Source organism: Plecotus auritus, assembly GCF_963455305.1.
Source record: "Plecotus auritus genome assembly, chromosome: 5".
Classification (NCBI taxonomy): domain Eukaryota; kingdom Metazoa; phylum Chordata; class Mammalia; order Chiroptera; family Vespertilionidae; genus Plecotus; species Plecotus auritus.
Genome location: NC_137776.1, coordinates 68,948,560 through 68,971,373, shown reverse-complemented (window position 1 = coordinate 68,971,373; position 22,814 = coordinate 68,948,560). Strand labels below are relative to the sequence as shown.

Below are 22,814 nucleotides of genomic sequence, written 5' to 3'. Positions count from 1 at the left end.
AGCAACCAGATAGGGAAAATCACATGAACTAAAAACAAGTTACCTGTGATGGTTGTCAGTGACAGTTGCCTAGTACTTCTGATTAACCTTCCTTCTAGGCACCTAAGAAGAACACACTTCCTCCAATAGATCTATATTCCCAATTTATATATTTCAAACAATACTGGTAATGGAAAATAGTAAAATCCGAAAGTTCTAATTTCCGTTTCTTAGATAACGTAGTCAATACACACTGTTTAAATAGATTTTATACAGCTCACCTATTTAAAATTAAATAGTTTGGTAATACTTTCAGTGTGACAGACATAATTGGTCTCATATACTGTATAAGAATGTGAAAAGAGAAAATGAGGCAACTAAGAAATATGATAACAAGGGAAAGTAGAAAACAAATCTAGAAAATGTGAATGGACATATGAAAAAATTGTTTGTGTTAGGGTTAAACAATAAAATAATGAGAAAAAAAGAATGCATGGGGTGACAGTTACCTAATCCACAAACAGAGACAAAACCTATTTTACTGGGTTAGTGTAAGCAATAAATGATAAAGCAAAGATAAAAGGCACAAGGTACATGTCCAATAAATGCTAGTTTGCTTTTTCCACTGGCAATCACTGATTCTTCAAGGACAGAAGACCATGATAAAACAAACATCAACTAAAACTTGTCACTGTGGGGAAAAATAAGGCAAAAAAGATAGCCCAATTCAAGTATATCGCCCCCACTTTATAAGGCTTTTCATGTTTTCAATGATTTAAGGAAAAAAAGCAAAATGTTAATAACAAAATAACGAAATACATTTCAGCATTGTCTACAGGAATCGTAACAAGCCTACCAAAGCAAACACCAGAAATAAAGAGCTTTACCATGGTCTTTCCTGATCCTCGGGGTCCAATAATGAGAACGGAGTTACTTTCTCCATGGATAGCAGTTCTTTTTAGCAGCTCAATTAAGTGTCTGAAATTACATAAACAGGCCCAAATTTAAAAAGCTGGAATAATTTTTAGGTATTATTTTTTAAAGCTGGATTTGAATATGCATAGAAAATGGGTATTCCTTTTTTCTTTCTCTCTGGGCACTTGACTTATACTCTAAATAATCCTACACAGAAACAGATTGTTGGCTAATACTGATTCTCTGGAAATCACAAGAAGAAATCAAGTAAGTCTGAAATATCTTGGTCTTTATGCTAGTACTAGAGGCCCGGTGCATGAAATTCGTGCATGGGGGAGGAGGGGTGTCCATCAGCCCAGCCTGCACACTCTCCAATCTGGGAACCCTCGAGAGATGTCCGACTGCCTGTTTAGGTCCTATCCCACCAGGACTGCTGGCTCCCAACTGCTCACCTGCCTGCCTGCCTGATTGCCCCTAACTGCTTCTGCCTGCCAGGCTGACCACCTCCTAACCACTCCCCTGTGAGCTTGATCGACGCCTAACTGCTCTCTTCCCAGCCCGATTGCCTCTAACTCCCCTCCCCTGCTGGCCCAGTCACCCCTAACTTCCCTCCCTTGCCAACCTGGTCGCCCCTAACTGCCCTCCCCTGCTGGCCCGATTGCCCCTAACTGCCCTCCCCTGCAGGCCTGGTTGCCCCCAACTACCCTCCCCTGCAGGCCTGGTCCCCCGCAACTGCCCGCCCCTGCTGGCCTGATCGCCCACAACTGCCCTTCACTGCTGGCCATCTTGTGGCGGCCATCGTTGTCCACATGGGGGTGGCCATCTTGTGTGTTGGAGTGATGGTCAATTTGTATATTACTTCTTTATTATATAGGATGGGGTAAGAGACAACAGTGGCTGCTCTTAGGTCCTTTCACTCTACAACTGGCTGCCAAGTCTTAGGTATAAGAAGCTCAGAATTATCTCTACAATGCCAGATAACAAAAACAACATAAGACTAAAAGTTAAAATGCTTTCTTATTATGGAAATACTTATATCTCTCTTGCTTCATGATACTCAATGTTTCTATACCCAAAGCAAAAGGTTTTCTTTTTTAGCAATGCTTAAGATAAAATTTGTATATGGTAATGTCTGCAAAACCTACAGTGCATCTGTAAGTATACTTATAACATACAAGGGAATAGCCAAACTTACTTATATTGTACTTGTACTCCAAAGAGGTTACTATGTGAACTCTGATAACAAAATCTTTCACGTAAAATTCTTTGTACCTGATGAAAATAAAGTAAGTATTAAAAAATACTATACATGCCATCAAAATGAATGAGAATATACATTTATACAAGTCAGAATTAGGTATTAATGAGTCAATTCAACCCTCCCTAAATAACTTTTCTTCAAGATCTCTGGCACCATTTTCATGAGATATAAATTCAGCAGTTCTTTTTATCTTTTTTTTTTAATCTTTTTTTTTTTTTTTAATAGAAAAGGTGGAGATTTATTGAAGAACAAGTACGGACTCCCACGTGGGGAGGGGGAAAGAGTCCCACAGAATGAACTCCCATGTAGGGAGGGGAAAGGGTCCCCAGTTCTTTTTATCTTAAATCCCAGAGAAAAGATGAGAATTTAGATGTGAAGATTTCAACAAGAAAGAATTACTTGCTTTAGCTACATCAGAATTTGAGAGCTGTTTTAATACATGTGAATGAATGTATACTTCACTGAGAATAACATGTCAGCAAAAAAACTGAGGCGATAATCTAATAATGTAACCTAATCTCATAATGCTCATGTACCACTCCTCAATCTCTAGAGATCAACACATTTAAATTGCCTTAGCTCAAGCCCTACCAATCTGTACCTGCCATAAAGGTCAGGATTCTGAGAGAATTAAAAAAGTTTAAAAGTCTCTGTAGTTATTTAGTACTTATTAGATGCAGAGCACAAGATTAGTAAAAGAGCATGACCCATGCCTAAAAAAAACACAAAAACTGCAAATATACTGTGCAGAAATGACACATTCAATAACAACCTGCATAAAAGTATTAACAGCATGTAAGAAAATGCTCAATTATATGGAAGAAATCACATCCATATTTTTTTATTTAGGCTATAAAATAAATCATTGAAATAAACTAAGAAAAAATTTCTTGTAAAGAGCTAAATTTTGAGGTCTTCACAGAATAAAGGGCACAGACTTAGTTGTATAAAATGTCAGAAAATCTAGCACATTCTTTAAAAAGATAGGCTATTGCCCTAGCTGGCTTGGCTCAGTGGATAGAGTGTCAGCCTGTAGACTGAAGGGTCCTGGGTTTGATTCTGGTCAAGGGCACATGCCTGGGTTGCGGGCTCAGTCCCCAGTGTGTGTGTGTGTGGGGGGGGGGGGGGGGGGGGGCAGCCGATCAATGATTCTCTATAATCATTGATGTTTCTATCTCTCTCTCCCTTCCTCTTTGAAATCAATACAAATATATTTAAAAAGAAAAAGAAAAAGATGGGCCATTGAAGACATTTCTTTTCAGCATCTACTGCTAATGCAGAGGTACCCCAGGGACACAAACTTTAGGAGGCTTCAGATTTGGCTCCATCAACAGAAACAAGAAGCCTCCAAGATTATTTATTCTTTCCAAACTGAGAGTGTGGGACTGATCCTTCATGTATCAAAGAAATACATGAGTTCTCTTTACTTGCACTAGAGTATAAACAAAGCAAATTATTTACTGGGGATAAAATAATCCATACTTTTCATTATGGAGGAAGTGAAAAGAATGAGAAAATTGGTGCCAGAAAAGCATTTTACAGTTAGTCCTTTCTAAATCTTACTTAAAAAAAAAAAAAAATCTATAAAATGGAGACACTAACACTTTTATGACAAGCCTGTTTTTCAGATTAAATAAGGCAGCTATCTCTAATACAACATAGGTATTGGACAGGTAATAGCTAATACCTGTAAAACATTTAAATGAGCATATATGGAGGATCAACAAATCATAATGTTTATTCCTCTACCTAGATAATATCACTAGAAATTAAAAGACAAACCTCAGTTCTTTTCTTTCTTCATTGGAGTCTATTAGAGAGGAGACAATTATGTATAAAATATGACAGGGATAAAGTGAAGTGAAGCTGTAGTAAGTAGTCGGAGGTTTAAAAATCCCAAAGTGATTTTAGGTAGAGGTCACATCAGTGTATGTATGTACAGAAATTAATGAAGCTGGCCCTGGTTGGTGTGGCAGGTTCAGTTCTTGGTTGGAACATGTTTGGAGGGGAGAGGTGTACCCAATCAAAGTTTCTCTTTCACACTGATGTCTCTCTCTCTCAAATCAATGAAAAATATGTCCTCGGGTCAGGATTTAAAGAAATTAATGAAGCTGTACATGAACTTGTGCCCTTTATGAAGATATGTAAATTATACTTGTTAAAAAATTTTTTTGGAACAGAATTAAGCATTTTCCTTCAAAAATAAGAACAAGGTTTTATAAAGTGATGCCAATACCATTTCGTTTTAATTTAAAAATAATGTAGTTCTGATGATCAAGCCAGATAAAAAGAAATGCCAGGGTAGAAATACCATGCCCATTCCCTCCTAGATTCCTTAATAGAGATATGTATAGCTATATACTTAGCATTTGAAATACAGTATGCAACTATCTTAAATGTTCATGATAAACATTCTAGGAATATAAGTGAACTTCCTTGATGTGATAAAGGGCATCTACAAAAACCTACAGCTAATATAATGTTCCACAGTTAAAGGCTGAATGCATTTCCCCAATATCAAAAACAAAACAAGATTGTCTACTCTTGCCACCTTTATTCAATAATGCAGTGAAGGTTTAGCCAGAGCAATTAGATAAGAAAAAGGAATAAAAGGCATCCAGTTTGAAAAGAAAGGAGTAAAACTATTTCTGTTTGTAGATGACATGACCTCATATATAGAAAACCTTAGGGAATAAACTAATAAACTATTAGAACTAATAAATGAGTTCAGCAAGGTTGCAGGATATAAGATTAATATATAAAAATAAATTGCATTTAGATATATTAGCAATGAACAAATAAAAATAAAACAACTTCATTTGTAACAGCTTCAACAGAAATGAAAAAAACCACAGGAATACATTTAGCCAAGGAAATACAAAACTTGGAAAATAATGTTAAACTAAATTGAAATCAGAATCACACTTAGGAAGACATGTAAAGTTAGGATTCCAACTACCCAAAGACTTAAAACGGATGAAATTAAGTAGAAGCATATGACATTGTGCCCCTTAGAATGGAAAGAGTTATCCTTCATAAGTGCTAAGGGGAGAATTCAAATTAAGAAGATAACTATTTCTCTGAGGACCTTTGCAAGGTAACAGAATTTGAAATTAATGAAAATATATACTAACCTGTGAAAGGTACTCTGTATGTATTAAATTGTTACTCTTTGATTTACGACTGCTCATTTCAACAAACTGAAATCCTTAAAAACAAAACAAAACATTTTAGCATGAATATAATAAAGGCTATTGGCTTCAAGTATTTAAGAATTTACCATTATAGAATCAAATTAAACACATATTTTAAAACATGAAAAAATGATCCAATTTCTAAAACTTTAAATTCTCAGCTAAACCTATTGCAGTTTCTCCTCACATCCATCCCACAGAATCATCTTACCCAAAGCCTTTGCTTTCTTGATCAGTCTTATAGAGTAGATAAATAAAATGCCTCTCCTGTAAACATCCATAAATGTCTCTATTTCTCTTTATCCATAATCAAACTATATTAAATAAAATTGTCTATTTAATTGTCAGAGTCCCCAAATTGAAGATATTTAAAAATTCCAAGCATTTTAGCATTTTGGCAATGATAACTGAAATGAAAAAATATATATACTACTGAAAAATAACATAAAATTCTCTTTGAGGGCAACATATTCATTGATAAACACCTAGGCTGAAAGATCTCACTTCCTTAGCACTGATTTCCTATAGGAGTACATAACTAGTCAGGTAATTATAGCTTAAGTAAGCAGTGTTTACTTACTAGCATATAACAGGAATTGTTACAAGTGCTTTGCATTTATTAACTCATTTAATCCTCGAAATAACTCTATAAAATAACTATTACTACAATAACCCTTTAAGATTAGCAACATGAAATAATATCCTCACTCTGGTTCTTTGAATAGGGTCTACAAGTTGACATCTGATATTACAGAAGACTGGGTTCAAATCCTGGAACAACTGTGCCTTAAATGATAAGGACTAATTTAAAAAGCGGGAGAAAGCTTTGGTAATATGCCTCAGTTTTTTAGAGCTATACCAGCAATTTCACAGTATTTTTGGAATTAAAAAACATACTCCCTACCCCCCCTTTTATGGATTATGAATACACTGCTCAGAAAAGCTAAGTAAAATGTCTGAGATTGCAGGGTAGGTGTTTAATCTGCCCCCCCCCCCCCGCATCAAATATGTCAGGTAAGGCATTATTAAAAGCATGCATTTTTCTTCTTTTGGGGATCATCCATGAAAGAAACACATGCACTCTTTTTTTTTTTTTTTTTTTGGTTGGTCTTTTATTTTTTTAAATAAATCTTTATTGTTCAGATTATTACAGATGTTCCTCTTTGTCCCCCCTCCCACCCCATGCCCTTAACCCCCACCACTGTCCTCATCCATAGGTGTAAGATTTTTTGTCCAATCTCTTCCTGCACCCCTCACGCCCCATCCCCCCCCTGAGAATTGTCACTCCACTTTTCTATGCCCCTGATTCTATTATATTCACCATTTTATTCTGTTCATATTTTTTATTCACTCAATTTTTAGATTCACTTGTTGATAGATATGTATTTGTTGTTCATAATTTTTATCTTTACCTTTTTCTTCTTCCTCTTCTTTTTTTTAAATATATTTTATTTATATTTTACAGAGAGGAAGGGAGAGGGACAGAGAGCTAGAAACATCGATGAGAGAGAAACATCCATCAGCTGCCTCCTGCACACCCCCCACTGGGGATGTGCCCGCAACCAAGGTACATGCCCTTGACCGGAATCGAACCCGGGACCCTTCAGTCCGCAGGCCGACGCTCTATCCACTGAGCCAAACCGGTTTCGGCTTCTTCCTCTTCTTCTTAAAGAATACCCTTAAGCATTTCATATAATCCAGGTTTGGTGGTGCTGAACTCCTTTAGCTTTTTCTTGTCTGTGAAGCTCTTTATCTGACCTTCAATTCTAAATGATAGCTTTGCTGGGCAGAGTAATCTTGGTTGTAGGTTCTTGCTGTTCACTTTGAATATTTCTTGCCACTTCCTTCTCGCCTGCATAGTTTCTGTTGAGAAATCAGCTGACAGTCGTATGGGTACTCCCTTGTATGTAAGTAACTAACTGTTTTTCTCTTGCTGCGTTTAAGGTTCTCTCTTTGTCTTTTGCCCTTGGCATTTTAATTATGATGTCTTGGTGTGGTCCTCTTTGGATTCCTCTTGTTTGGGGTTCTCTGCGCTTCCTGGACTTGTAAGTCTATTTCTTTCACCAGATTGGGGAAGTTTTCTGTCATTATTTCTTCTAATAGGTTTTCAATATCTTGCTCTCTCTCTTCTTCTGGCACCCCCATAATTTGAATGTTGGTACGTTTGAAGTTGTCCCAGAGGCTCCTTGCACTTTCTTCATATTTTTGGATTCTTTTTTCTTTTTGCTTTTCCGGTTGGGTGTTTTTGCTTCTTCGTATTTCAAATCTTTGACTTGATTCTTGGGATCCTCCGGTCTACTGTTGAATTTCTGTATATTATTCTTTATTTCAGACAGTGTATGCTTAATTTCTGACTGGTCCTTTTCCACTTTTTTGGCATTCTCATTAAGATCCTTGAAGGTCTCACTACGTTTCTGGAGGTTTCTAGAGGATTCGTGAGTAACCTTATAACTGTGGTTTTGAAATCTATATCCAGTAGTTTGCTTTCCTCCATGACCTTTCTTTGTCTCCACATTTTGGCTGCTTCATTGTGTTGATAGAGTGGCTTTGTGTGCTAAGTGTCCTATAGGGCCCAGTGGCTCAGCCTCCCCAATCACCTGAGGTGGATACACTTGGTGCACCCCTTTGTGGGCTGGGTGCACAGTCTTGTTGTAGTTAAGCCTTGATTACTGTTGGTATCACTAGGAGGAATTGACCACCAGGCCAATTGGCTGTGAGGACCCACTGTGTCTATAATGGAAGAATTACTGTGCTGGAGACACCCATATGGGGCAGGACTTGCTTCAGTGGGGCTTTGGTGCTCACTGAGTCTGCCTCTTGAGTGTGTCACTTATGGATATGAGGAGTTGCAATCTGGTATTGTCTTACACTCACCACTGGGTACACTGGCTCCTGGATCTCCAAGGAGGTGAAAAGTCAACCACTACCTGAGGCCATCCAGCAGGAGCTACAGCGAGACCTACAGATTTCTCCTCTTTGTTTAGGGTTTGGAAGTTTTGGAGCTCTCTGACCCAGCTGCAGTTTGTTAGGTTAGGCTGCGAAAGGACAGGCCATTAATATGCAAAAGTCACTGTGCACAGCTTGGATGGGGTTGTAAATTGGGTGGGACGGGGTCTCAGGGAGTCACCAGGGCGGAGCAAACAGTGATGGCTGCCAGTCAGCTGTCTCCGCGTCACAGCATCTCCGTGTCTCCGTGTCCCGGGCCCCCACGCAGTAACAATGATCCCTGTGAGCTCCTCTGTGAGAAAGCCACCCTTGCTTTCCGACCTGATGCCAGACAGTCCAGTTTCTCCCCATAGGAGTCTGGGTCCCCAGAGTCTTGCCGCAAACTGGAGTTCAGAGCAGTCGGGAGCTTAAAAACAGCGCACCCAGTTGCCAGCCCAGTTCGTGCGCCTCCGTACCTTTGCTTTTCCGCACCTCCTACCCTGTCTCAATGCGCTTTTTTCTTTCCTTCTAGTTGTAGAAATTCTACTCATCCAGCTTTCCCGTGGTTCTGGATAATAGCCGTTTTGTCTTTTATTTGTAGTTTTGGTGTGGTTGTGAAAGGCAGCATGTACAGGTGTATACCTTATGCCACCATCTTGGTTTCCCACACATGCACGCTTTTAGTGCCTAACCTACACAAATTTTGACTGTAAATAAGTCTTAGTCAAAAGATTAGTTCTAACACATTTTGTCTCTCCAAGTAATAGTAAAATCTGTACTCTCTAACAAAGAATAATTTAAAAGCCAATTTTAATTTTATAAATGAAAAGACAAGCTTCAAACAAGAGAAAATATTTACAAGCTACATATTTGACAAAGGATGTACATATAAAAAATACTCAAAACTCAAAGTAAAGAAACAACTTAATTGGAAAAATGAACAAGATATAAATAAACATTTCAGCAAAGAGGATAAATGTATGGCAAATAAACATATGAATAGATGTTCGACATCATTAGCCATTAGGAAAGTGTAAATTAAAACCAAATGAGATATTAATACACACGTATTAGAACAGCCAAAATAAAAGAAAGAGAGAGAGAGAAAGAGGGAGAGAGAGAGAGAGGAGACTAAATGTCAGTGAGCACAAAGAAAAACTGGATTTCTCATACAACTACTGGTGAGAATGTGAAATGGTACAGCTACCCTGCAAAGTTTCTTTCTGGCAGTTTCTTAAAAGTTAAACATACACTCACCATGCAACACAGCAATTGTACTCTCGGGTATTTATCACAGAAAGGAAAACTCACGCTCAAACAAAAGTTTGTAATACTAATGTTTATAACAAGTTATCTTGTAATAGCCCAAAAAACTAGTAATACTGATGTCCTTCAACAAGCCAGTAAGGTTACAGAAACTCTGAAATATCCATACATACAGGGGAAATAGGTGAAGAAAAAAAAAAAAAAGCAATAACTATTGATATGTGCCGTAACTTGGATGGCTCTCAAAGGCATTATGCTTACAAAGAAAAAAAAAAAGCCAGTTACATTTTGTGTGATTCCATTTAAATCACATTCTTAAAATAATAAAACATTTTGAAATGAAGAACAGAATTATGGCAGCTAGGAGACAGGGACAGGGTTGAGGGGTGGGTATGACATGAGGGATTTTCTTTTTTTTTTTTATATATATTTTATTGATTTTTTATAGAGAGGAAGGGAGAGGGATAGAGAGTTAGAAACATCGATGAGAGAGAAACATCGATCAGCTGCCTCCTGCACACCCCCTACTGGGGATGTGCCCGCAACTAAGGTACATGCCCTTGACCGGAATCGAACCTGGGACCCTTCAGTCCGCAGGCCAACGCTCTATCCAATGAGCCAAACCGGTCAGGGCATGAGGGATTTTCTTATAATGGGACAGTTCTGTATCTTTATTGTGGTAGTAGTAACACAAATCTATACATGGGATCATAGCACAGAGACACAGACACAAAAGTGAGTGCAGGTGAAAACTGCTAGAAAGTTGAATAAGAACTTTAGTCTATTACCAGTGGTATACCAATGTAAATTTCCTGCTTTAAAATATTACACTACAGTTATATAAGCTGTCACCCTTAAAAGAAGCTGGATGAAGGATTTACTGGACTCCATGTACTTCTGTGAGTCTATAAAGATTTCAAAATAAAAAAGTTAAAAAGAGAATTCTAATTTTATGGCTTTTAAAAACTACGTAATGACCAAAATAGTGATTAGTGGTCCAACCAAATCTTTATTATCTGCAAATAGATTCTTAGAGTAAATTTGGTTGAATTTTTTCCTCAAATTATACGAATGCATCTTGGGACTCCTTCTACTTCCTATTGTGCTTTCTATACTATAATTTTACTTATTATTCTAAAATAGTAGAACTAGATATAAAGTGTAGGAGGAGATGAATGTCTATGCAGGACTAAGTGATTTCTCATTTTGGTATCAAATATAAACCTAAGTGACTAAAATTTTGGTAGAACCTACTATTACTTATCATACTATTGCAAGGAGCAGTGAAATGGGTAAATTTAAGGAATGATTCACCCTGATATTACTGCTTTAGCTTCTACAGTTGCTGTATTATCAGTTTCCAGTAGATTCTTCTCTCTAAGTGATTAAACCTAATAATCAATCTCAGCCTTTCAAGTAACAATCAGTCTATGCTATTGTCTCAAAAATTTCAACTCAAACCACTTCTGTTACTAGTTGTCTTTATCCCACTTTCAGATCACCATTATTTCTTGTCCAGCTTCTTTACTGGTCTCCAAGTCTTACCCCCATTTATGATAACACCTACACTAATAAAAGAGTAAAATGCAAATTGACCATACCTTTGTGACTCCCACCAGCCAACCAGGAGTGAGCATGCAAATTAACCCAACAAAGATGGTGGGTAAATTTGCATATGCAGGCGCCGAGCGGCCAGGGGTGGGGTGGGACACTTCCGCACCCAGCCGCTCTGGGCCTCTGGGCAGTGTGGGAAGGCGGAATCGCAGCTCCGGGCCAGAGCAAAGGCAGAAAGGTGGTTCCTGGTCAGAGGGAAGGCGGTGCCGGCAGCCAGGGGAAGGAAGGCCCATTCTTGTAGGAATCTTCGTGCATCAGGCCTCTAGCTTTCTCATAAAAACCCTTTCCCGACCCCCCAAATTCTAAATTCCAAATTCCCTAACATTGTTTAAAAGGAATGACTAGTTTCTCAGCTTATTGAACTAGCTCCTTCTCTTAATACTGTGCCTGGAACAATCAACCATTCTCTTTACCCTTCCTCACTCCAAACTCAGATCTTAAACTGAGACTTTATTTTCTTGGGAATACTTTCTGTGACACCCCAAGTCTGGCAAATGTGTGAAGGTTTAGTGTTCCTAAAGTGCTTTCATGATATATGCAATCTTCCTCTTTCTTTCACACAACTTAATTAGCACAGGTTAATGCAACTAACTCTGTGTTTACTTGTCTGTTTGTTCCACTAGACCAAGGCTCCTTAAAAAAGGGCTTAGAAATTATGTTATAATGTATCCAAATCAACTAGTAAATGTTAGCAGAGTTGGTCTTCAAAACAATATTTGATAAATGAATAAGTGTTCTGCAGTGGAGGATGTCCAGAGGTAAACTAAGCTGCCAAAAAAAGACAGGTTAGCTTAAATCAACTGCTTAGTAAATTTTACATTTTCAAATAACTATATACCATCACTCTAAAAAAAACTGTCAAGCATAAAAGAACTATAAATTACAGAAACAGAGTAATTTATTTTCTACTTCAAGTAAAATATATGCAGTATATTATCTTGGTAGTGTCACAGCAACAGAATTTCAAAATGGTTAAAATATAATTTAAGAAATTTGAGAAGTCACAAGATTAACAAAAGATAAAGTACACAAAATTTTTTATGAATAATTTTTAAATCAAGTTGCAGACCTTATTAGCTACACATCTGGTGATTCCTGATTATGTCTATCTGTTTATAATACAAGATTGATAATGTCAGAAATGGACCTCTGTGATCCATCTCCAACATGGTCAGCTTCTGATGGAATTTGCTGCATTTCCCGAGGGCAAGCAGAATATAGGGAGGAGGAAAGAGGATGTAGGAACAAAGAACTGTGCATGTGGGGCAGCATTATGGTGGAAAACACCCCCAGGCGTTGGCCTCAGCTAGACAGGGAAGATGGAGATAGCTAGAAAGGTCGCAGCCCAATTTTTTTTAATGGCCCAAAGGGAGACAGCAAGACCTATGTGACATATGAGGAAATAGGTGACCTCATAGTACTCAGCCAATGAGGAACTGGAGGAGGGACTAAGTAAATATGCTATGTTCTCTGCTATGTGTGTGTATGTGAGCACGCGCGTGCGCAAGCGCACCAACAGATGCCAGCTCTCAGTAGTGTATTAAAAGTCTCATTTTTGCCATACTTTTTTTTTTTAAAATATATTTTATTGATATTTTACAGAGAGGAAGGGAGAAGGATAGAGAGTTAGAAACATCGATGAGAGAGAAACATCGATCAGCTGCCTCCTGCACACCTCCCACTGGGGATGTGCCCACAACCAAGGTACGTGACCTTGACCGGAATCGAACCTGGGACCCCTCAGTCCACAGGCTGACGCTCTATCCACTGAGCCAAACCGGTTTCGGCCCATTTTTGCCATACTTCTGTTTACAAGTCTGTCATTTAAAATTTGGACAGGTGGGCCATTACTCACAATAGCTCATTATTAACATTTTTAAAAGATTAATGAATATAATCTCCTTTCTAGAATTAAGTTAGCATATATTATATTTTATTTATACTGGCTTCAATTAAGAACTTGGAGGACTAAGAGAAATAGTTCTAATGATTAAACTTACTAGTCAAAATCTGTACTTTTACTTATTTATACACGAACTAGAGGCCCGGTGCATGAAATTCGTGAACAAGAGGAGGGGTCCCTCAGCCCAGCCTGCGCCCTCTCACAGTCTGAGAGCCATCGGGGGATGTCCGACTGACGGCTTAGGCCGGCTCCCCATCGGACATCCAGCAGTTGGACATCCTTAGCGTTGCCACAGAGGCAGGAGAGGCTCCCGCCACCGCCACTGCACTCGCCAGCTGTGAGCCTAGCTCAGGGTTTCTGGCTGAGTGGTTCTCCCCCTGTGGGAGTGCACTGACCACCAGGGGGCAGCTCCTGTGTTGAGCATCTGCACCCTAGTGGTCAGTGCGTGTCATAGCGACTAGTCGTTCCACCATTCGGTCGATTTGCATATTAGCCTTTTATTACATAGGATACTCCAATAATCCTCCATTTCTTGGCTTATTTCAGTTTAATGTGGTATGTCCAATAATTCTGCAGTGATTTGGATTACTCTCTCTACTTGTTTCAAAGTTGCTATTGTTGATGCCAGTTTTAGCATGTCTGAAAAATCTGGCAACACATTTCAAATTTATGATCAAATGTATAAAAAAATTGGGTTCAAGGTTTTATACATTTTTAAAATCAAGCCAGAAAAAGAAAAGGCAAAGAAAGTAAAGATGAAGACACCAGAATTTTTCTAGTATTTTAAAATTTTCCTTAGAAAGTCACAAGTGATGAAAAATAGAAATACTTGGGAACACTATTCAAATGAGAACTGTAAGCAAGGAGATATCCAGAAAAAGTCCACTTGTACATCAAACTTAAAATAAATCAAAATCAGGCAAAGCCAAGAAGCAAAACAAGAAAAGTAAGACTATCCTAAAGTGTCCTGAAGAGATTTGTCTTCAGCTAGGCCTAGGTTTGAGTTCTTGGTTCTTTGGTGTGACCTTTAAAAATTAACTTTCCTAAACCCCCATTTTCGCCTCTGTAAAATTTGAAACAAAAGTATTATGTAATCCATTATGTAGATTAAATTAAATGGTTTACTTGATATAGCATGTGTCAAATGCCAAGCACAGTGATACAGACTACTGTTTATAAATTACCATATTACATCGAAGAGAAGAACCAAGAGGAGTGGGGGTGGCGGCACCAGCAGCAAAGCACAGAATCAGACTCCTGTTCTAAACAATTTCTTGGACAATTTCTTTGATGGTGTGTTAAAGTACCAAGTGCAACTTGAACTAAAATATACTACTCCTACTCAAAGCTGTGAGAGTGGACTTCAATGGTATACATTTACTGAGTTTTCCTCAATATAAAATAATTTTAAATACTACTAATAAAAAGAAATTATGGGTAGATCAAATTTGTATAGAGTTACATGAACCCCAAAGACCTCAAATCACTAATGCAAAGAAGCCATTCAACACTTGGAAGTGATCATACTAGCTGGGCCCATCCTGAGAGTTTCTGACTTAACAGGTCTAGAGTAGAGCTTAAGTATTTACATTTCTGATAAATTCCTAGATGCTCCTGCTATAGTGAAAACCAGAATGGAGAAAATTGCTGCTAAGATCCACACAAGGAAGATACTTTTGTCAAAGGCTAGGTGCTTCACTATTCTGAATGAGATGACTGCTCTGAAAATCCAGGTAAATTACCACAGATACTCTGTTAAGAGTAAGTAGTAAAGAAGGAAAACAACAACAACAAAAAAACTTACCATTTATTTTTTTCCATTTGCTGGTCTTGGTTAATAACTATTTAACCTACTAAATTACCTGCCTTTATTTATTTTATGTACTTATGTGAGAATTAAAGTTGACTGAATCATATGACCCTTTCTCTATATGTACCACTAAGCCACATTTCGGAATACAAATAGGGCAGTGACTAGTTGTTTTTTTTTTTTTTTTTTTTTTTTTTTTTTTTTTTGTGTGTGTGTGTGTGTGTGTGTTTACTTTAAATTTGAAGACATTAAAAACTCTTAAGCACGTAACTAAAAATAAACAATGGAATTTTACCCATGTATAAATATATACACATACAACTATCTAAGCCATTATATTCATTCATATAACAGCCAAGTAAAGGACACCATTCACTGAATATTCACATACATATACAAATAAGTTAATTTGTTTTTCATTAATGGTCTTTCTTCTAGATGTTCTTAAATGTCCAGGTCTAAGGCACTAAACTTAAAGGCTTCCTAGCTATGGTACCCAAATATTTTATTTCCATCCAAAAGCTGTCAGTACAGAAAAAAACAAAGCTATAGGCAACTATAAAATTTTTCTGAATTCTAATAATACTTCTCATCTCTCTAATTACACTGCAACATTTTTAGGGTCCATGTAGCATAGTACCGTCAAATTGTAGGGTAGTTAATTTGTAGTCAATTCATCTATGATGGGATTCCACTATTTGTAATTCCTTATATCTCAGTGCATCTAGCAAGGTACCTTTAATGTGGTATGTCCAATGAAAGTATTCTTCTACATAAAACAAGAGTACAAACTCACAAATTATTACACTTTTTATTTTTAAAAGACAAAAGAAAATATGCTAGTACTAATGAAATTTGGACAAAGGGTAACATTAAAATATGATTAGAAACATACACAAAGAATAAATTAAATATCTGCTTTACTCTATTATCAGTTTCCCAAATATCAGTCTAATCACCTAGAAAAACTCCCTTAAAAGGTGATTTCTGGGTCTCAGTCATAAATCTGGGAATCTAGAGAATGTTCCCTCATTGACTCTACTGTATCACCAGATCTAGGAACCACTGCTGTATTCAGTGGTCGGCAAACTGCGGCTCATGAGCCACATGCAGCTCGTGAGCCGCGGTTTGCCACTCTGTTGACTAATGAGTTTGCCGACCACTGCTCTATGTCATTGGCTCAAATAAATGAGTGGCAATGTAACTCTGAATTTTCTACTGTCTTGTATCATTCTACTCAGTTAAGGCACGTAAGTAAAGGTGGATACATATATATGGTGTAGAAGATTCTCACTATACCAATTCCAGAGCACTTCTATATTATAAATCAGAAAGGTATTGAACATGTAAAATCTATACCTGCATTGACAAAAAAACAAAAATAACAGTAATTATAAAAATATGCCCTCTTCTCAGAATAGCCTATCTTCATTTCCCAGAATACTAAGATCCCTAGGATTTACACCTCTATAATCTAAAGAATATTAAAAAGTTAATACTGAAATATATTGATTGACTACTACCTATTATAACTATATTTGAAATTTTAGAGTTTTAAAAACATGTTAACTAAAGTAGGATGACTATTCCCACAAAAAAAATCTCAACATCCAGCCAAATGTCAAGCGTTTTCCCAACCTAGGAATGCTAAAACAAAAATCTACTCAGTATGCTCAGCCAACTTATTGTCTTCATTTTAGGTTGGATCTAACACTGTCTTTCAGAGTAACAGAACACTAAACCATGGAAGGAAAACCACTATCTCTAGACTCCTAAGATAGTCCCTTAAGTCAGACTACTTTTTTTTTTTTGAAATCTGATCTATTGACCAAATTTAGCTCTTAGTTTACTGACTAGCAATAGCACACATCCATATTATGACAAGATTAACCCTAACTTTGAATATTATTATCTTATATAAGTTCTTTGGTAATATTAAGTTATTTATAACAAGATATACAAAGAAATAAATGTTGAGCCCATTCAAAGGAAAAATATAAATGAACTGAGGCTGCCTTTTAAAAAGACCAGACGGCAGATCTACTAAACAAAGATTAAAACAGCTGTCTTAAAGATGCTCAAAAACCAAAAATAAATAATTAATTAAAAATTACACATGAACAAAAAGGATATGTCATTAAAGAAATAGAAAACCTAAATGAAACAAAAATGTGATTTTGAAGATGCAATAATTTCCTGGCTATGATACCAAAGACACAAACAAACAAACAAACAAACAAGGCAAACTTCATTAAATTTTAAAATTTGTGCATTAAAAACACTATTAATAAAGTATAAAGGTAACCCACAGAGAGAACATATTTACAAATCACTAATCTGATGAGTTGATTAAATCCATCATATATATACTAGTAGAACTTCTAAAACTTAACAACACAAAAGCAAACAACCCAATTCAAAAAATGTGCAAAGCATTTGAAGACATTTCTCCAAAGAAGATGTACAAATAAACACATGAAAAGATGTTCAATATCACCAATTAATAACTGGAGAAACTCAAATCAAGAGTAAAATGATACCGTTCCATATTTATTAGGATGGCTACTATTAAAACAAAACAGAACAAAACAAAAAAGTGTTGGAGATGATATGGAAATATTGGAACCCTTGTACACTGTTGTGGGAATATAAAATGTTAAAGCAACTATGGGAAACAGTATGGCAGTTCCTCAAAGAATTAAAAATGGAATTCCATACAATCCAGTCAATACACTTCTGGGTATACATGGCAACAAATTGAAATCAGAATCTTAAAGATGTATCTGTACATTCACGCTCACAGTAGCAATATTCATAATTGATAAAATGTGAAAGCAGCCCAAGTGTACAGTGAGATATAGACAATCAAAATATAGTATACCAGAGGCCCAGTGCACAAGTTTTGTGCACTGGGAGGCGGGGGAGGGAGGAGGGAGTTCCTCAGCTCAGCCTGTGCCCTCTCGCAGTCCGGGACCCCCCAGGGGATGTTTGCCTGCCGGCTTAGGCCTGATGCCTCCAGGGATCAGGTCTAAGCCAGCAGTCAGACATCCCTCTCGCAGTCCAGGGCTCTCACAGTCCGGGACCCCTCTCTCCTTACCGCCCACCTGCAGTGGAGGTGGGAGAGGCTCCCGCCACCGCTGCTACCCTCGCCAGCCGTGAACCCGGCTTCTGGTTGAGTGGTGCTCCCCCCATGGGAGCGCATTGACCACCAGGGGGCAGCTCCTGCATTGAGCACCTGCCCCCTGGTGGTGAGTGAGCGTCATAGCAACCAGTCATTCCACTATTCGGTCAATTTGCATATTAGGCTTTTTATTATATAGGCTATATACAATGAAGTATTCAATCTAAAAAAGGAGGCAATTCTGACATATGCTGCAACAGAGTTGGAGCTTAAAAACAATGTGCAAAATGAATTAAACTAGTCACTAAAGGACAAATACTGTATAATTCCACTTACATGAAATATTCACAATAGTCAAAAATCTAGACAAAAAGCAGAATCTTGGTAGCTAGGGGTTGATGGGCAGGGTAGCATGAGAAATTATTTTTTATGGGTATAGAGTTTTAATTGTAAAAAATGAACAGTGTTCTAGAGATGGATGGTGATGATGACAGCACAATAGTATGGAATGTATTTAATATCACTGACCTGTACACTTAAAATTGTAAATTTTATGTTATGTGTATGATAAATTTTGTAATGTATACTTTGCCAAAATAATCTCTGAAAAAAATGTCATAGTAAAATTAAAAAGTCAAACGTTAACACCACAAAAAAATAAAAGGCTAGAAAATTCTAGAAGCGTTCTGCAAAGCTTCCAATTTTAATCCCACTGTCAAAAGCCCAGAAATTCTCACAAAACATCAAATAAGGAGAGAAGCAAACTCAAACAATCATAATTCAGTTGTTTCATATTAAACCTAAAGAAAGAATTCATCAGGCCTCAAGGTAGAATAAAATGGACATGGTAAAATACTAAATGTTGAAAGACAATGGAATAATATTTTCAAAGTTCTGAGAGTAAGTTTAAAGACTCATACGTATAAAGATTTCATTCACATATAAAGATAACAACCTCTTTAAATTAGAATAGATTCAGTAAATAGAGAAAAAGAAGTTTTGGTGAGGGAACCCAATCATGAAATCCAGCCATTTAGAACACACACACACACACACACACACACACACACACACACACACACGGTGTGGTTGGTGGTGAACTCTGAATCCATTAAATAATTAAAACTAAACAACTATAAAATTTATAGTTATAGAACAGGTGGTAAATATAAATCTTGATAATGTAAAAATAATTATACAACATAACTGTAGTGAATACATAAGAGTTCTAATTTCTTCATTATTAATAATTGGAAGAAAATATTGTTTAAAATTAAAATATGCAATATAGAAAAATAACTTTTTTTAAACATTAGATCATCTCAATATTCAAAGTTCAGCAATTCTCACAACTTTTATTTGGTTAAATTCAGAAAAATTGAATGCAAGCAATATCACTATTGGTATGAGTGCACACACTTTTTTTTTTTTTTACTTTTTTTTACCAAAATGGATCCTCTACAAACTTCTCCATAGTATTTGTCAGTTAAAAAAAAGCAGGAACAACTTGCCATACTCATACACACATAGACATGCATATATTAGTACACATATACCCACAAAAATATATATTTATACATATCTTATTATTTTTCCTATTACTACTTTAAAGCAAAAAAAAAAAAAAAAAAAAAAACACACACGTGGAATTAGTGGGTTAAACTGTTTGAGAAAAAGAACCAAGTACTTCAGCTAAATAATAAAAAATACTTTTAGATTAGGCAGAATAAAATTTTTTTAAGTTTTATTAAAGTCTTATTAAGTACCATCAAATGACCTGACTTTTGAATGCAGCTTTGCATCTTTGGCTGGTTTTATTAGTTTGTTTTTGGTTAATGCAAACTAACTTCAGTGAACACCGTAGGCAACCCCTATAGGAGTATACTTATATTCCAAGTAAATGGGGTCAGTGAAGTGACAATGTAAGGAGAATGGAAAATTAGATGAAGCCTCAGTAATAATGTGAGCAGGAGCTATAAAACTATATACCAAAGAAAGTAGTTAAAAGAGAAAACAGGTGAGAATATGTCCTATTTACTTAGTTTCAAAGTTGTTCAAGTAGGTCAAAGATACAATAGTTTTTCCTACCCTGCATAACGATGGACTCCAAGATAGTTGGTACAAAATAACCCTCTCAGGTAAAGAGAATATTTCAAAACTTTTAGTTATAAATCCAGGTGATTTGCTAAACTTAAAGGTATTGTTTCAGTGTTTTAAATAAAAGGAAAATAATGCAGGTGTCCCAATAAATTGCAGATCTTTCCTGTAATGAACAGTAGTTGCCTGTCAAAAGCATACTGCTTAGCAAATAAACATAAAATTTTAAAAAATCCCTTATGTAGAACTTTAAGACAAATGTAAGAAAGAGACCTATGTTAGAAATATACTCACCAGTCCATTTTTTTTTTTTTTTTTAAATAGACATGGAGACACTAAGTACAGCGAAAGCAAGGCATTTAATGTCGGTCTTGCAAGATCAGGTGTCTGGTGGGAAGGCACACCCAAATCAGTTACAACCAGCATTTTACTCCCTAGTGCACAGGTATCTCCCCTGGTTCCTCATTGGCTGAGTACTACGGGTTATACAATCTTCCCAGATGTCACCTAAGTTTCATTATTTCCTTATAGGGTATTCTTTCTTTCCCCTTCCCAGTTTAAGTCCCTTTGTCAGATTGTCCCTCCCCAATATCCTGTTTGCCCTGGGGACTTTCCAGGTGCATAAACTTTGTCAAGTCCACAAGCCACTATGCAAGCAATCTACCTGTAATTTTCCATTAAGGGTTAAATGCCTTGCCTTGAAAATCGACCACCACTGACTTTATTTCTAACAACCTATAAAAATTTTCACATATTTACATGCATCACTTATAAAGAGGACTATTTAATCTATTAACAGACATTTCTATAAAGAATATGAATGGTTTTTATGTCCATTAGTTAAAAATATAAAAATATACAACTTTCCAAACAGTTTGCCAAAAACAATTTACACGAGAGAAGATTAAATTTACTAAAAGACTATTTACAAAACTCTTGTAAAATCAGTGAATACAAATTAAAATTAAAAACATACAAATGAACATTATTTTCATCAATAGCTTGAGTGGAAGTGAGGGGGGCATAAACCTGAAATTCTAGCAGAGGGCAGTATTACTTTGTGACAAGAACTCTTGGTCAATTAAAATAAAAGTGTTTAACACTACTCTCTGATGATGACTACAGAAATATTGAAAATAATACCACTATAAGCCTCCATTTAACTTACATAAAAACAAATTCTACTATTTACCTAGTGTATAATTCTGAATAGTAGACATTTTGTTCATTCAAAGAGTAAGAATGGACAAAAGGCTAGAACTTTGCCTCTCTTCAGTTAGAAAAATATTCTTGATGAGATAAGCAAATAATGTAAAACAAAAGGTATTTTAGGAGAAATCTGTGGATGCTTTCCATGTTTAGTTATTGGTTTTTGAGATAACATAGAGGTAAGAATATATTTAACTTGTTTTTCAGCCAGCTAGAATTAAGAAGCATTTGTATGTAGCAAGGTAAATATTAGAGTTAAAAGCCCTGAACTCATAACGTACTGTATTGTACTTTCTTGCAAGAGCAATTACTCCAGGGCATATGTTCACTTGAGAATAATTGAATAAAATCCTTACCACTATTTAAATAATTTTTTTCTTTTGACATGCTTACAGTTATGTAAATATGATATGCTACAACCCTGGTGAATTAATTAGCAAATGTTAATTAAACTATTTTTGGAAGGAAAAAATTGAAAATAGCATTGCCTTAGAGAGAAACAATTTGAGAATTTATAGAAATTATCCATGTGAATGCAAAATCTCAGAATTTTCCCCCAAAACTTTAATAGTATATTGTTTCTAACGAGACTCTTTAGCTTGTGCAGGAAACATAAGGAGGCCAGATTCCTGCAATTTGAATACTAGGGCCAAATAAATTATGTTTTCCAATTGTGCTTACTAATGTATATACCACCACCACCACCCCTGGCCCCCATCAGCATGCTTAGGTAACTGCCAAGGCAGACATTTGAGTTTAAACATTCATACTGTAGTAAGATCTTAAAATAGTTGGATATGTTTTAGGAGAATGCTAAATTTTTATTTATTAATGCTTTAAAAAGAATTTAAATTAGAATTTTTCTAATATAACATCATACAATACAGAGGAAAACTTTATCCTTTCAGACTTCAAACCAGGAAAATACTAAAAAAAACTTAAAGTATTCTTTGTATTTCAAGATAACTGTTCATCATGATCACTTTAAGGTAACAAAACGTCCAAAGTGTCTTCATAAAAGTTACAGACTCACTTTTTATCAAGATCACCAAACATAACTCCCTCATTTTCACATATGTTTATAAAGTCTACAATAGTGTGAGTATACACATCACTCATTCACTTATGCAGAACTTCTACAAACTCCATTCATGTTAAGTACCTCAGATAGGTATATAATTTTTTATCTTTTCTATCCTTTTTCTGTACCTATACTATATTTAAGATATGCTTAAATGCACAAATATTTTCTACTATTGCTTTACAACTGCCTACGATACTTGGTACAGTAATATGCCATGTAGGGTTGTGGCCTAGGAACAGCAGGCTATATACCATATAGCCTAGGTGTGTAGCAGGCTATACCACCCAGGTTTGTGGAAGTGCACTCTATGATGTTAGCACAATGATTAAAACACTTAGTGATGCATTTCTCAGAAACATATCCCCCTCATTAAGTGTGCATGACTATATTTGTTGAAATAGAAAATATACATTGCTTTCTATCCCAGGTTCCTGAT

General features: G+C 36.2%; 1 protein-coding gene across 3 annotated transcripts in view; it reads right to left on the bottom strand.

Annotated features, from left to right (window-relative positions):
• ORC4 (origin recognition complex subunit 4) overlaps nt 1-22,814 on the bottom strand; it is a 75,737-nt gene that overhangs the window by 36,313 nt on the left and 16,610 nt on the right. For all 3 annotated transcript variants that reach the window (XM_080669228.1, XM_080669227.1, XM_080669229.1), the window contains exons 2-4: nt 5,290-5,363; nt 2,090-2,166; nt 867-957 (exon numbers count right to left, since the gene is read on the bottom strand). In XM_080669228.1, coding sequence (XP_080525354.1) covers nt 867-957; nt 2,090-2,166; nt 5,290-5,346 — 225 coding nt within the window. In that variant the 5' untranslated portion in view covers nt 5,347-5,363. The remainder of the gene's footprint in view (nt 1-866; nt 958-2,089; nt 2,167-5,289; nt 5,364-22,814) is intronic.